Source organism: Taurulus bubalis (assembly GCF_910589615.1).
Source record: "Taurulus bubalis genome assembly, chromosome: 1".
Taxonomy (NCBI): Eukaryota; Metazoa; Chordata; class Actinopteri; order Perciformes; family Cottidae; genus Taurulus; species Taurulus bubalis.
In genome coordinates this window covers 20335564-20350765 of record NC_136589.1, presented here as the reverse complement: position 1 = coordinate 20350765, position 15202 = coordinate 20335564, and the positions used below count along the sequence as shown (strand labels likewise).

The 15202-nt window shown below is 41.6% G+C and overlaps 1 protein-coding gene across 1 annotated transcript in view; it reads left to right on the top strand.

Moving 5' to 3' along the window:
* Window positions 1-740: 740 nt before the first annotated feature.
* Window positions 741-15202, top strand: part of LOC306744240 (cadherin-18-like) — a gene marked incomplete at both ends in the record, with an annotated part of 93452 nt that continues 78990 nt past the window's right edge. The window contains 3 exons of the mRNA XM_079226845.1: window positions 741-746; window positions 3881-4075; window positions 10799-11093. Of these exons, the coding sequence (XP_079082971.1) occupies window positions 741-746; window positions 3881-4075; window positions 10799-11093 (496 nt within the window). The remainder of the gene's footprint in view (window positions 747-3880; window positions 4076-10798; window positions 11094-15202) is intronic.

Below are 15202 nucleotides of genomic sequence, written 5' to 3'. Positions count from 1 at the left end.
CTACTGAATCTTGGAGACGTAGAACCATATTTCTGTGCAGAATTATCGCGAAGAAATTAATATTTTCAAAACGTAAACATTGTATACCGCGGAACCGTGGTCGCAGATTCCGGGTTAACAGAAAAACACTGATTTCCAGGCTGCATTGCGACGTACATAAAGACATCAATGCTGCTGTCATCAGAATGTGTTGTTCTATAAGGGCAATGACTTTGGTTTGAGAGGAAAAGATTCTGGTACTGCCTCTTTTGACCTGAAATGTCCGAGGAAAGCTTGTTTATTTATAGATAAATATCTATCGACCATTGGAAGGCAGATTGTTTGGGTTGGCGAGAACGCCGAACTCTAACTCTGATGCGCCGGGTGGCAGTACTAGGAGTTAGTTGGTCTGCAATGACTAGGGTTAATATTAGTGTTCTTTTAGAACTGAAAGCTATAACATGCATTGTATTATGTTTTTGTCAGTATTAGGCTGTACAGAATTGTTTGAAGCTTCATACATAACGTTGATATTCTAATTATTATTGTATTTAATGAGACAGTTTAGCAGCAATTCAACACCACAATAAATTACATGTATACAATAACATACAATCATATTTTTTAACTTTTTAAACCAGAGAGCGTGATGACATAACATATAAGGTGCACTGTTTAAGGAGTGGCTATTCCAGGATATTTTCCAGACAATTAGCTACCATAGACCAGAGATTAGACGTAGAAGGACAGTCAAAGAAAACATGGAAGTATGTACTAACAGAATTCTGGCTACATAGTACAGTTTGGATTAGCTGTGAGCTTAATTTTGAAGTGCCTGTATGGTGTGGCACAGATGTATATGCACAGACGTTTAGTGGTTGAGCTGATGTGCTGGGTTTTATATTGATAAAAATGTTTGCCCCAGATATTGCTCCAATTGCGCTGTCAAAACCTGTGAGGACAGAAAGCACAAAGACTAAAGCAAAGTTAGTAATATGCATTTCTTTCCAGCTGCAGTCAGGTTAAAAAACAAAGCCCAGGACCCCCACTAACTGACTGAGTCTTACAAGACAATTTCAAACACCCTTGCACATCTTTTCCTTTCTTATTAAAATACACTTTTATTTTAAAATATATATAGGTTCAAAAGTATTGTTTTCTGTTTGATGTTTACCATATGTATCTATTATTGCACTGTTTATTGTTTTTATATTTTTATATTTTCATTGTTTTATTCTATGTTTATTGTTATACACCTTTTACCGCGTCAAATTCCTTGTACGTGCAATGTACTTGGCCAATAAATTAATCTGAGTCTGATTCTAATGGTGCATTAATTCATACAGAAGGAAATATAGAAGGGTGGGTGTCAGCAGGGACACGGACCTCATTAATTTTCACGTGTTTCTTGGATCAGAGCAACAGAGACCTCCTTACGTTTAAGGCATTCTCAACACTTGTGTTTAACTGGCGAGTTTAGGCAATCACATTAGAGGGTTTATTCATAGTCAAGTTCGCCATCCTAAACTTAGAACCATATGCCATGTAGGTCTACACAAAAAGGTACCTTTCAAATATAAAATAATGAATGATATAATGATCTTCACATAAACAGCAAAGCTTTGACGACAAATGTACAAAAACTAGAACAAAAAGTTTAAATTGGAGAGAAAAAAATGTATTTATACTTGCTACCTGTGACTTACACAAGTAACCATTGCTGGATAAAAGCTTAGAATAAGGTAGGCGTCCAGTCGTTTTAACATCCTTAAATATGTGGACTTCTCCGCCTTGCCTCTGCCCCGGTCTTAGTCTTCTGTCCCCAACCCCGAGATTGCCAATCCTGCCTGTCTGACATTCTCTGCCTTGCCTCTGCCATGGTAAACCGCCATAGCCTTCTGTCCCCGACCACGAGAACTGCCTCAGCTCCCTCTGGTTCCTGTCTGCCTTTTCCCCCCGACGGCTTGCTGTTTTCCCGCGCGGGTCTCTACGTGAGCGGTTCCGAGACTCTTTCTGTTGAGTTCTCTGCCTATAATAAAACCTTGCTCAACGATTCTATGTCCGTCATACTGCATCTGGGTATAACATTACACAATTATACATTTAAACTCCCAAGGTTTTTCAGCAGTTCAGTTCAATGCTTTTGGGCTTCAACACTTTTCAGCACTTAGTTTACCTTTTTGGTATTTTCAGCAGGAAATGCATTTTCTAGTTAATTTATACTATTTCACAGGTTTAAATGGTATGCAGGTGCAGCAGCCCCAGAATGACAAAAGCTCCTCATTATCAGTGACATTAGGCTTAGAGTTGTAAAACAGGGAAAGGTGGTCCACCCACTTGTTTAAAAATGACCTAATTGCCGAGAGGTTGTCTCTTTATCGTTGAGCTGGTTGTCACTTTTTCCGTTATTGAATGAGCACATACATGCCAGTGGCAACATAATATACTCACTAGTTATAACAACAGATAAACACATTCCCATCTGTGTGATTTTAAAATGTGATCTGTCATGTTAAAACTGTTAATTAGTAATGAGCTAAAAATGAATGGGCGTAGGACAAATTTACAAAATTGTCTTTAACCATAGCATGGCAAAACAGATTTGTCAGAGATTATTTGTTTAAAGCTTTGATGAGTGGTAGAATTGTCGTGAAATATGTGTAATTATTATAGAAGGCTATCAGGCAAGTTTCCAAAGAATGTTTTTTTTTCTTATTGGTTCAAACTAATCAGTTTGTTGGTAAAAAGTTCATACATTTCATCTTCTCTGTTTCAGGAAGTGAAAACCTTTGATGAGCCACGGACCAACCAATCTGCTTTTTTTTGCTTCCAACATGAAGAAAAGAGACTTCAGCTTTTAGCTAAAGTGGAGATTGTTTAATTTTTCAAAATAAACTAAATGGTTCTCATCTGTTGGAAATATATTAGAAGGAAGAAAGATGCTGCAACATATTAATAAGCATATATCGTCCATACAAAGTTGAACAGATTAAACATCATGGAATTCTTTATTTTTCTGAGGGAACTGTACACAATGAATCATTTGACCGCACCATATGGATACTCATGACTACCCTGAACTGTGAAAAGGACTGTATACATGTGTGTTTGGGGTATTTGTGGGTGTGTGCGAGTGTTTGTGTATGCCCACAGTGGTATGACACAGTGGAAGTGAGAGGGGAAGACGGTTCCAGACCATTCTTTCTTGACAATGACACCTCCAGCCAGAGTGGCTGCAATTTCCTGTCTTTATCCTCTTGTGGTCTTTCTTTGTATCTCCCAGCGTTGTTATGGGACCCGGGTCGATCTTAGTCCCCGCACTAGCCCCAGCCTGCACCCTAATCCGCGGCTCAAGTCACTGCCTGAACTAACCCCACTGCCAAGCTCCATTCCTGAAAAACACATGTATCCAGTGAATCCTAGCCAGCCCTCAAACTCAAGCAACTTCTGGAGCAAGTCTCAGTTGAAGCCTCGGCTTGACACCATGTCTTATCTTACTGACAACCATAGAGCCAACTCAAATTTACCATCATCAATCCCCCCGACCACATCAAACTCCAATGAAAGACTCAAACTAGAGCATGCATTCAAACAGAGTTCTAATTCAAGGCAAGCGATCGCATACAAGTCAAATTCTAGATATACTTTAAACAATCCCAAGCAATTTTCAAACATCAACCCCAAAACCAATCCACCAACAAAGCCCAAGGCATTGTCCAACTCTAAAGCAGTGGCCAGACCTAAGAGAAATTCTGAGACACTCCCCAACATTAAATCATATTTGCTACCTAGTCCTAAGCAAACATCTGACTCACCTGATATAAACCCCAGCACCTACTACAGTGCCAGCCCTCCTACACTGTCCAATCCTAAATCTCATTCGAATTTCCGAACTTCACAGATATATACAGATGCAAAATCTAACTCCAAGATCTCCCATCCAAACTTCAGAGCATCCATAAGAGTACAGAAGAGCAAGACCAAGTTTCTGGAGACTGACATGGATCTTCACTATCGGCCCAAGAGAGGCTGGATCTGGAACCAGTTTTTTGTTCTGGAGGAACATATTGGACCTGAACCTCAATATGTTGGAAAGGTAAAATGTCTTTATCATCCTAAATGTGTTTTCTTTCAATGCAGTTCATAGATAAATGCATTTCATATTTCAAAGAAAATTGACTTTGTTTTCCCTAACCTCAGGGTTTGCAGGGACAATGCACACTAATTAACAGTAAAACTGTAAGTGAGCCAGAGTCAAGCCTAATTTATGGTTCTCCGTCAGGTCCTGACGCCGTCGTTGAGCATTCAAAGTTCTGCGTCGAGGGACCGCGTTGCTCTGCAATTAACCACGATGCCGCCAGGGGGGGTGTGCCTGTGTGGCTGTGCCTGTGCCTGTGTGGCTGTGTGGTTTCAGGGGTCATAGCCGAATCCTTGCTTTTTCTTCCGGTCACAGTAAACAATGGCGACCAAGTGGGAGCGGCTACATTTGGAGTTGGAGCTCATCAATATTGAAGAGCAAATGCTTATATTGCAAATGTTGAAGCGCAGGCGACAGAGAAGACGTTTGCGGAGAAATTATGTTTTGAGCGGACCAATCCCAGCGCTTGCGGTCCGCGTCACCGCGTTGCGTAGTTAGGATTTTTTGGAGGTGCACGTCAGGCTACGGCGTAGGGGTCTGCGTCGACGGCGTAGCTACGGAGAACCATAAATTAGGCTTTAGCCAGAGACCTTCAAATGAGAGATCTCGTTCAGCTCGGATACAAGCAGAATTGCCGCAATCAGCGTACATTTGAATATCAAACCCATTACACACGTGTTAAGCAGAAAGCATACACTTGTTGGTAAAACTTCCTAAGCTCATGTCTTGTTGAAATAACTACTAACTTGGGAACAAAGTCTCCACAGTCTCTTCCGTTTTTGTGCCTGTAATTTACAGCAGTATGAAGCTCCAGAGCACAAATGTCTCTGAATGTAGAAGCATTTTCTGGAGTGGGTACCAAATGAGTTACTAAAGTCAGAGATTTAAAGATAGGCAGTCAGTATATGCTGTAAGAAGTAGAGCTATGGAGAGCAGTTTTAGAGCTTCAAGTTTGGCATTTTGGACATTGCCATCTTGGATTTGAGCCATAGTGACCGTATTTGGACTGCAGAGGAGTTCATCTGTTCATGGCTCTAGTATAGCCTGGCTGGGGCACAAAGGTTAGGAGAGGATCTGGCAGTTGAGGCAATGAGGGGCAAGTGTACATGCAGGTCCTGGTCAGGTGACAGAGGAATGGTGGGAAGACCTGTCTACATGTGTTTTGTGGATTTGGAGAAGGCTTTCAACCGGGTCCCTCTGGGGTTGTTGTGGGGGGTGCTGTGGGAGTATGGGGTGCCAGACCAGTTGCAACGGCTGCAGTAAGAGCTGTGTTCGTATTCTAGGCAATAAGTCAGACACGTTCCCTGTGGGGGTTAGCCTTGTTGTGGCAAATGAAGATGGAGAGACAGGATTCAGATTTCTGGCAACCACTGGGTAGCCGTTTATTGCTTGCTCAAGAACACAATTATTCTTTAAACAAGTTCAACATTTCCTTCAGAGCAGACTCCATGAGTCTGAATTATATACAGTAACTATTTTTTCGTCACTTTTTCACTAATCAGATTTTATCAAAGGTTGACTTCTTCTCATTTAATGTAATTCACAAGTCACATCATGTTAGTACAATTGATCTGGCTGACATTCATTTACATTATAGCTCATTATTTTACCGGCTGTGTGCAAATCTCCTAAAGTCACATTTTCTTCAACATATTGGCGACCCAGATGGGACCGCCAATATGGCTGCACGGACATGATATAGGCAAAGCCGGGGGGAGGAGAACGTCAGGTTCGGGGGTCTCGGGATCGCCTCTGTTGTTCACATATGATGTGGTCCTGTTAGCCTCCTCGGACCGTGACTCTTTAGCATTCACTGGGGCGATTTACATCCTCCATGGTGAGATTTCCTCACCATGGAGGAATCAAGCACGTCTCCCCCGAATCCCCTGCCAATCAATATAAAGAAATGGGCTACACGAATAGCCAATCAGAAAAACGTACCTGTTGTATCTGGGTGAAATGTAATCTCGAGCTGGATGCGCCAGAGAGGGGGCGGGGCTTATCTCTGTGGTTTATCTCCGTGCAAAGAGTTTTCATTTCTGCCATCCACCATGAAAATAACTACTATTTCTGCTTTATACTTGTTGTGGAAATCCCAAAGACGTCGGAGCATCAAACGCCGTCGTGTCTGGATTCATAGTATTACTTCTCCAGGAACTGCGTCGGGATGACGGTGTTACGGATTAACAGGCGGCCGTGTTAACTGGCGACTTTCGGCCGGAAGTCACCAGTTAACACGGCAGCCTGTTAATCCGTAACACTGGCCGCTTCCAGCGCTACAAGAGCACCAGCAGCCAGTTTGATTTATGCTTGAGTTAACGTCTTTGACCAGCGCTGTATCACATGTTGTCCTGTGCGCCTTGCAACAGCCGTGCAACAGCTGTGCAGCAGCGCCACTACGAGTGACAGGAAGTCCAGACGTTTGATTTATACGTGGACAGCGCATTCCTCATTTCTTTAGAAGAAAAAGATCGATACTTGGCTTCCATGTATAAGCAAATTAGCCACATAAAGTCGAAAAGTGTTGCGGAAATTCGCCACCCTTTTGGTGTGAACGCAGCATTAAAGTCTTCAGGCGCTGCTTCCTCTCCATGTTGGTCGGGTTTAGGACTTCCTCAAAGTGCTCTTTCCACCGCCTGACGATGTCCCCCTCCCAGCTGAGAACACCCTGGGGTAGGGCCTGCTTTCCCTTCCTGAGTTGTTGGATGGTTTGCCAGAACCTCCTTGAGGCCAACCGAAAGTCGTTCTTCCATGCCTGAGTTTTAGCATCCGCGACCACCGCAGCTTTTCTGGCCTGCACCTCTTAGCTGCTTCAGGAGACCCCTGAGCCAACCAGGCCTGAATACTTCCTTCTTAAGCCTGACGGCTTCTATCTCTCTACCACCACCGGGTTCTGACAAACGGTCGGAGCGTCCTTTTCAGCACCCTGTGCTTTCCCCGGAAGGCTGAGTAGTGTGATACCACGATAGTTTGAACACACTCTCTGGTCCCCCTTTTCCCGACCCCCATGCGACTTTAAAAAGGCGTGTCAGCCAAGACAGCCCAACAATGTCCAGCGCCTTCAGCATCTCATGAGCGTTTTAACTACCTTGGTGGCCTCCGCCCGAGATATGGTTGCTTCAGGAGACCCCAGGCCTCCTTCTTCAGCTTGAAGGCTTCCCTCCCCCTGGTGTCCATCGGGTTCTGGGGTTGCTGCCACGACAATCACTGTTGACCTTCCGACCACAACTCCTAGCGGTCGCATCAACAATATAGGCTTTGAACACGGTCCACTCTGATTCCATGTCCCCAACCTCCCTCGGGACGTATGAGAAGTTCTTCTGGAGGTGGGAGTTAAAGACCTCTCGGACAGGATCCAATGCATCCGATCCCGATGCTTGTTCACAGGGTGGTGGGTCCACAGGGTGGCTGCTCCATGTTGTTTGTTCGGCCTGACCCCGACCACGGCCGCCAGATGCTCTCCGCCGACCTTCCCGCCTGAGTCTGGCTGCCAGAGGGTTACCTGGTTTCCCTGGTCCGGGCGAGGTAGCTAAAGACTAAGAGCTGCTATGTTTTTTTTCAAATATCTGTAAACATTGCATAGATAGATGGACCACAAAGCAATAATTAACCACTGGCAAAGTACTATTACAAGTATTATAGTATGATAATCATTAGTTGCAACTTTATTAATGGTTAATAATTGGTTTATAATCATCTACAAAATGACTTTTTTAAAGTGTGACACATTTCTGGACCATCAATGCAATGTTTATATATTTTTCACAAATAATTTTATAATCAGAATAATCATAGTAATAGTATATGCACTGTCATGGTTGGAACAATAAACTGTTAATATATCAAGTTGATGGCATTATCAACTGCTTCCATCTTCTCCTGCATTGTATTTCAGATCCTCGCCTCTTTAGATAATGCAGTTCAACTTCCAATTCTACCACTTTTATAATTCAACTACCAGGTTTTTCAGCAGTGCAGTTCTTGGCTTTTAGACTTTAATTTTTTTCAGGAAAGTTGCACATTTTCTGTTTACTTTTACGACTACCACTATTACCACTATTTGTACTACTAATTCTGTGACAGTAAAATCGTTTAGCTTCCATCTTTTCCTGGATTGTAATTCATCTCTTTCATCTCAATTAATGAATGTTGCTTCCTGCCCGCACACATGCGTTTTGATTTATATTTCACCCTCACATCCTTTGTTCTTCTAGCTGGGAAGACATGCACCGGGGGAAATACTTTAGCCTCAAAATGTCAGTTGCTGCTCTTTCTTCAACAGCTGCTGCTTAGTAACACACAACCATGCTGCTGAAGTTGTATCCTCCTCCCTTCTTTCCTTTGTCTCCTTTTTTTTTATTTAAATGTTTTATTCTGTGCCAGGGAGATGGATTTCCTTTGTTTTTACACTGCAGCTGTGTTCTAGCTCCTACTTGAAAAAACAGACACCATGTCACAATGAGAGAGACAGAATATAAATACACTTATTTATATTCTGTCTCTCTCATTGTGACATGGTGTCTGTTTTTGTTTCATTTTAATGTGCCAACTGTGTCAAGATTTGCCTCCTTTGACACTTTGTTGTCTCCAACATTATTTTGGAATGCATCGTGCGAGGAGGCATGTGTATTGTTAGCAGACCATGTTCCACATAGCCTGAATACTAATAACATCCATGTGTTAAAACAGTGTTTTTGTTCCGTAAATCTTATTCAATACTGAGTGATTTTGGTTTGAGCTCAAAGTGCGGCGATTTGGAGACATAGGTAAGAGACCTGATCAAATTCCCAGATTTAGGGATCAGAGTATGAATGAAGTATGTATGAATACATATAAATATAAATATAAATCTTCTTTGCATTAAAAAAAATGTAACCGCTAAACTTACAATTTTATAGCATTTAGAAACAAAAGCCCTTTGATGATTAATTAATTTGTAACAGCCTAGTACAATTTACAGAATCCTGAACCTTTAAAAAAATATCCCAATATTTAGACTTCTTTTAAGATTTTGTTTAACTTATTTGTGTATTATTTACACATTGTCCAATGTTGATACTATTACCAACGTCTGACATGGTTCATGACCTCATCTAATGAAATTTGATTTTATTTATATAGCCCATCACAGGGCTTTACAATCTGTACAACACAGGACATCTTCTGTCCCTGAGTTCAGACTACACAATAGTTGTGTCTGTTAAAATGTTCACAGACAGTTCTAGGTTCATAGATTATTGCTGTCCCCATGATATCATCGGGGAGTTGGGGCCAGGGACAGACTTCTGGGAACAAACAAAGGTGTCTGATGCAGGGTGCATGATACTGGCCGTCTTGTGTTTGGTGACAGAAAGCGAAAGATTAAAGATTTTTAGTTACATTAAAAGCTTTTAGCTTGTAGTGAAACGTTACTGCAGCTAGCCACCACACTGTATTTTACAAAACAGAAAGCCAATATGCTAACTTTAGCTAGCCTATATTATTGTGATAGTGATTTGAAAACACACAGGTACAACTGCAACTGTTACTGGAAGAATACGTAAGTAAATTTAATAATATTTTAAAGGCAAAATGAGGATTTTCTGGTTGCAGTTTGTAAACAGAGTATTTTTTAAGCTGCTAAGATGACAAATTTCTCTTGTGTTTTAAAATGTTTTCATGTTGATTTTGTAATGGTTTTAATGAAAAGCACAAACTAAAACTGTGCCAAAGACAAGTCCTCTCAGCGACAAAGAAGTTCACTCTATCTATTCAAAGTTTCACCCTGGCTTAACGTCACTAGAAGCCACGCCCCCTGACCTAGGTTATCGTTGTGCTCACCAGCGGGTGAAAGTCCACCCCTGATTTTCACATTGGCTTTGGTATGAGCCTTGTCCACTTGTTTTTTTGCCATATATGTGCAGTTGTACGGCACTGTCTACCATTGTTGTAGCTTCCTCTTGGATGCTTTATGATCTGACACCTGGTCGCTATGTTTTTATCCAGATAAATAAATTCAAGCAGAAAGCAGGGTCTCTGTGGATATGGAAACTACAACACACTTCTAGTGGGTCTTAAGTGATGATTGAGAGGGATTACTTTGAATCTATACATTGTTAAGAAAATTTGTCATACTCAGTGTGACAAAAACATGTTTTGTTGAGACGTTGGAGGGGTCTCAAATGCTGCGTCATTTGCTGTCCACTATGATAAACTCGACAAGATGATACAATCAACTATCTTTTTTTGTTTCAGACCCTTTACCTCTGAGGGATCCGGCCATTATTGGGCTAATAGCGTGCAGTCTGAACCAAGCATTACTATAAAGGATAATTTGAGATAATGAACCCAAAAGCACACACACACAGCTAGCCACTCTGACTTGTACCTGCCTTTTATTCTTCCTTGGTTCTTATCCATCTCTTTTTCTCTCTTGATCTTTAATTTACTCTGTGACACATCTAGCTCAAGAGAGACTGCATGTTGTGGAACATGTTCTGTTACACTTTCCTTTTTCAATATCCTGTGACGGCAACTTATTTTTCCCTGATTTGATAGCTGTGCCTCTCATTGCGTGCTCCTCACCATTAACTGAACACTCATCCTGACACTTTTACTGCTATTACTCTGTATCACATACTTGTCAAACAATTTACTTCTCCTTCCTTTCCTCACTCATTTTGTTTCTTCTAACATTTCCAGCTCCACTCCAACTCTGACAAGGGTGATGGTTCTGTGAGCTACATCCTGTCTGGTGAGGGGGCCGGGTCTATCTTCCTCATTGACGAGACAACGGGTGACATTCACGCGGCGAAGAGCCTGGACCGTGAGAGGAAGTCCCAGTACGTCCTACATGCAAGAGCCATTGACTGGCGGACAAACCGCTCCCTGGAGGCAGAGTCAGAGTTTATTATCAAGGTCCAGGATGTCAATGACAATGCTCCAACTTTCCCTGATGGACCATTCTCAGCAACTGTTCCAGAGATGTCTGATGTTGGTGAGCAAGGGAGCCTTACACACAGACACTGACTTAGTCATACACTGACACTGACTGTATGGGACGCACCATGCTTTCAACTGACTCCAATTTAAACCCTTAACCCAGAGTACGTGGGGGGAGCTGGTGACGTAGTATAAAGTGTGCAAGAGTCTGATTTTGGGCGGGTGGGAATGGTGGTGGATGGGTTAACAAAACAGAAGACTTTCAACCAGGAGACTGCCGTTGTGGCCCGTGTCAAACTAAAAGTAAACGTTGACCTATTTTTTCACTTTTATTTTTTGTCATCTTAGTCGTTGCCGTAGTATCGTCACGTCAGTCATGTAAAGACAGAGATTGGATTATGCATGTGCATCAGTGGCGGGGCGTCAGGCCCTGCTAAGCCTTCTCTGCTGGCCTAAACAGAATCACAAAGTTATAGCTATTTTATGATTTAAATAATTTCTTTTGTATATATATCATTTTTTTTAATAATTAAAAGTGATAGCTATTTTATAATGTTATTGTTTTTCACAAATACACTACAAGTATTATAATTATTTTTCCCTATTAGCTTATTTTCTCATTGCACAGCTCCTGTCTGTTCCTCAGCTTCAGGCCTGCAGCACGGAAACTGGTTAAGGAGATTTCTTATCCAATCAGATTTCACCTCTATTTCTCTATGGAGGAAATAGAGGTAGCTTGTTAAACTATGTGGGGACGGCCTGCTAGCATTCTAGACGTGTGATTCGTCACAGGGCCCGCATGACCATTAACGTGCGCTGTAATTGGTCAGTGTGCCGACGTGAATTCTGTCTACACAACCGAACGCTACCTAGCTGCCAGGATTAAGAAGAGTTCAGGCTGAAACCTAAGAGAAGTTAAGACATGTTTAGTGTTTTACGTGTTTTAACACTCAATGGCTGAAGGAGCAGGAGAAAAGGACTTGGTGGCGGATTCACTTTATGCCTTTCCTTATTTTTGTGTTGTTTTTTTTACCCCGCTTGGCTCTTTGCCGGCACCCACCGTTGATGCCACTACTTCCATGGCGCGAACTAGGCGAGGTAGTGGGAGAGCGCTCGCTGCTAGACCCCACCAAGCTGGGTGGCTGGGTGAGAGGATAGCAGGAAGTTTGTCAGCAGCTGCTGCTGCTGCTGCTCACTCATGAACAGAGGTGTCAAGTAACGAAGTACAAATACTTCGTTACCTTACTTAAGTAGAAATTTTGGGTATCTATACTTTACTGGAGTATTTATTTTCAGACGACTTTTTTCTTCTACTCCTTACATTTTCACGCAAATATCTGTACTTATTACTCCCAACATTTAAAAAATAGCCTCGTTACTATTTAATTTTGGTTTGTTTTCACTCCGGCTTGTCATCGTTCAAAAACACACACACAAAACCTCTCCGCCTCGTTGCCCACAGATACGTGCGCGCGCACACAGGTGAGCACACACACCAGCGGACAGAGAGCGTCGAAAAATATGTCACGTGAAAAGTAGACCGCTATATCTGCGTTTTAAACGCTCCCAGGGTGAAGATGCAACAGCAGCTCTCATGTGAGGAGCAACCGGAGTTCTCCTCGCACCGGAGCAGCTCTCCTGCTCCAGGTGAAACGAGCCACGGTGCTCGTGTCTTCTACCAACAATGAGCTGCTGGCTTCACATATTATCTAAGTACAAAGTACACGGATATAAAACTAAGTCATTAATAAATACATGGACAAATGCCTGTACTTTCGGGTAAATGGTTACGGTACGCCGTTAACAGGTTACACTTGCGCATGCGCGATTTGAAGCGACGCCGTGAGCTCGTCTTTTCCTGCTGTTGCGTTTCTCAAAATGAAAAAAACAGATCTAAGCTCAATATTGAGCATGAATTGAGAGAGGCCGTATCAAATCTACAACCCCGTTTATAACATATGTGTCGAGGAAAGCTGCTCACTGCAACCACTAATACTGATACAACGTGATGGCTCACATATCTGCACTCATTCTGTTTTGTTTGGCAAAAAAAAATAAAAGCTTATTGTTTTCCACAATGAGCTATTTAGTAGTAACTAAATATGAGTAATCTTTTGCACAGATAGAACTTACACAAAACATTGTCTGATGGGGCAATCTGATTTACTTGAAAGTGACTGCAATTTTCTTTATTCTGTTATTTATAAAAGCACAGATGAGTCACACACTTATGTTATTTACAGAAAAAGTTTGAGAACCACAGCTTTAAGTGTTTGTGTCGGAGTCGCCGCCGCCGCCTATTTTGCACTATTACAATACTTATAGGCAACTAGTTATCATGTCTTCCGCTCCATGAAACGCATGTTAATGCTCAGTAGTACACATATGGTACTTTAATGTATTTGCATTGTAATAAAATGTGATCATTTTCAATGGGCATATATGCAGCTGAAACGGGTAGCCTAGTGCATCCCACATTTTTCAACATAACATTATAGTCATTATGGCCTTTATAAAAATGATTGTTTTGGGGTAGGTGGGGTAGTGCACTATAGGCCCCTGAGACGCGGCTTAAGAGTTTGTCCTTAATGGAAAAAAACATTCCCCTTACATTACTTTTACTTTTAAGTAGTTTTTAAACCAGTACTTTTACACTTTTACTTAAGTAAAAAGCTTGAGTTGATACTTCAACTTTTACAGCAATATTTTTAAACCCTAGTATCTATACTTCTACTTGAGTAATGAATGTGAATACTTTTGACACCTCTGCTCATGAAGGGGATTTAGGAATATTTTCCGTGCATTTTGTAGGATTTTTTTTTTTAAGTAGCCAAATTTTATGGTAGTTAATATCATTCGCTCTGATCGGCTCGTGCTCTTATGTGTCCTGTGTTTTAGTGCCGCAGTTTTTTTGAATTGTTTTGACATGTTTTGTTATAACTCTAAGCTATTATATTGCGTATTTGAACAGCTTTATAGGAAGCAGTGTTCAGATGTACGTTTCTGGGGCTTTTATTGTGAAGGGAACAACGGAAGGAGAGGAGGAGAGGAAACGTTCTACTGAAGTGTGTAACGAGAATAAAAGTGGTTTCCGTCTTGTGCAAGCTACGCTGCTTCGTGTTTTTGTTTTATTAATAAAGTGAAGTACATTGTCTGTTAATGATGTCAAGCATCCCGTCATGCGCGGATTTATGTAAACAATATCAGACGGCACTGAAGGCCCAGGTCGAAACTGCACGGCCCGCCACCGATGCGCAAGGATACGTTATACTAATGCAAAGTGTCTCTCATTTTCTTGTAGATTTGTCCTTATTGAGATGCATTTCATAATTTTCAGGATAAGATGACGCAGTTCAGGCTTTTCGGTTCCACGAAGCAAGTTTGGAAAAATCACCATGGCAACACATCCAAATACCTTAACCTGCTCCAGCGCAGGTTTACTGAAATTCACTGGATAAGCTGGCCACTCCCACAGGACAAAAAAGGCAGCAACTTTCCTCATTGATGAAGAAGCGATATTAGTTATATTAGTTTTATAAGGAGAGAGTTCTTCCAGATCGCCAAAATCCGTTCTCACATCATGATGATTTCCTGTACAAGCACTATCAATTCTGCCGACAAGAAATCATTTATTTACGAGACCTTCTCGAGCCCTACATTGAACACCACATGGCGCAGCCGAGCATTGAATGTCTCACTAACTGTATGCATAGCCTGGATCACATACTGTATGCAGACTGGATGACAGAGTGTCTCACAGACTGGTTCATAGCCTTGCCCTTTTTTGTGAGTGGTACATTTTTGTACAGTGTCGGTGATGCAGAGAACATTGGGAAAGCTGCTGCATGCCGTGCTATTTCTAACGTTTATTTAGCGCTTAAGAAACTCATGGATGTGTTGAAAGCACTCATAATTATATGACAGTGTTATTAGTACACCATACATATCATTATTGTACAAAATGATTAAGGTGGACTCATGATAAGAATACAGAGAATCACACACAATTTCTTTTCACTGCTTCAATTGATTGAATTTCTGATTATGAATAATACATACATACTGATCCGCCCATACACATATTCAAACTCCTAGTTATATGGTAATCAACACATACATGTATATACATATATAGTACATGATACATACGTGCATACAGTACAT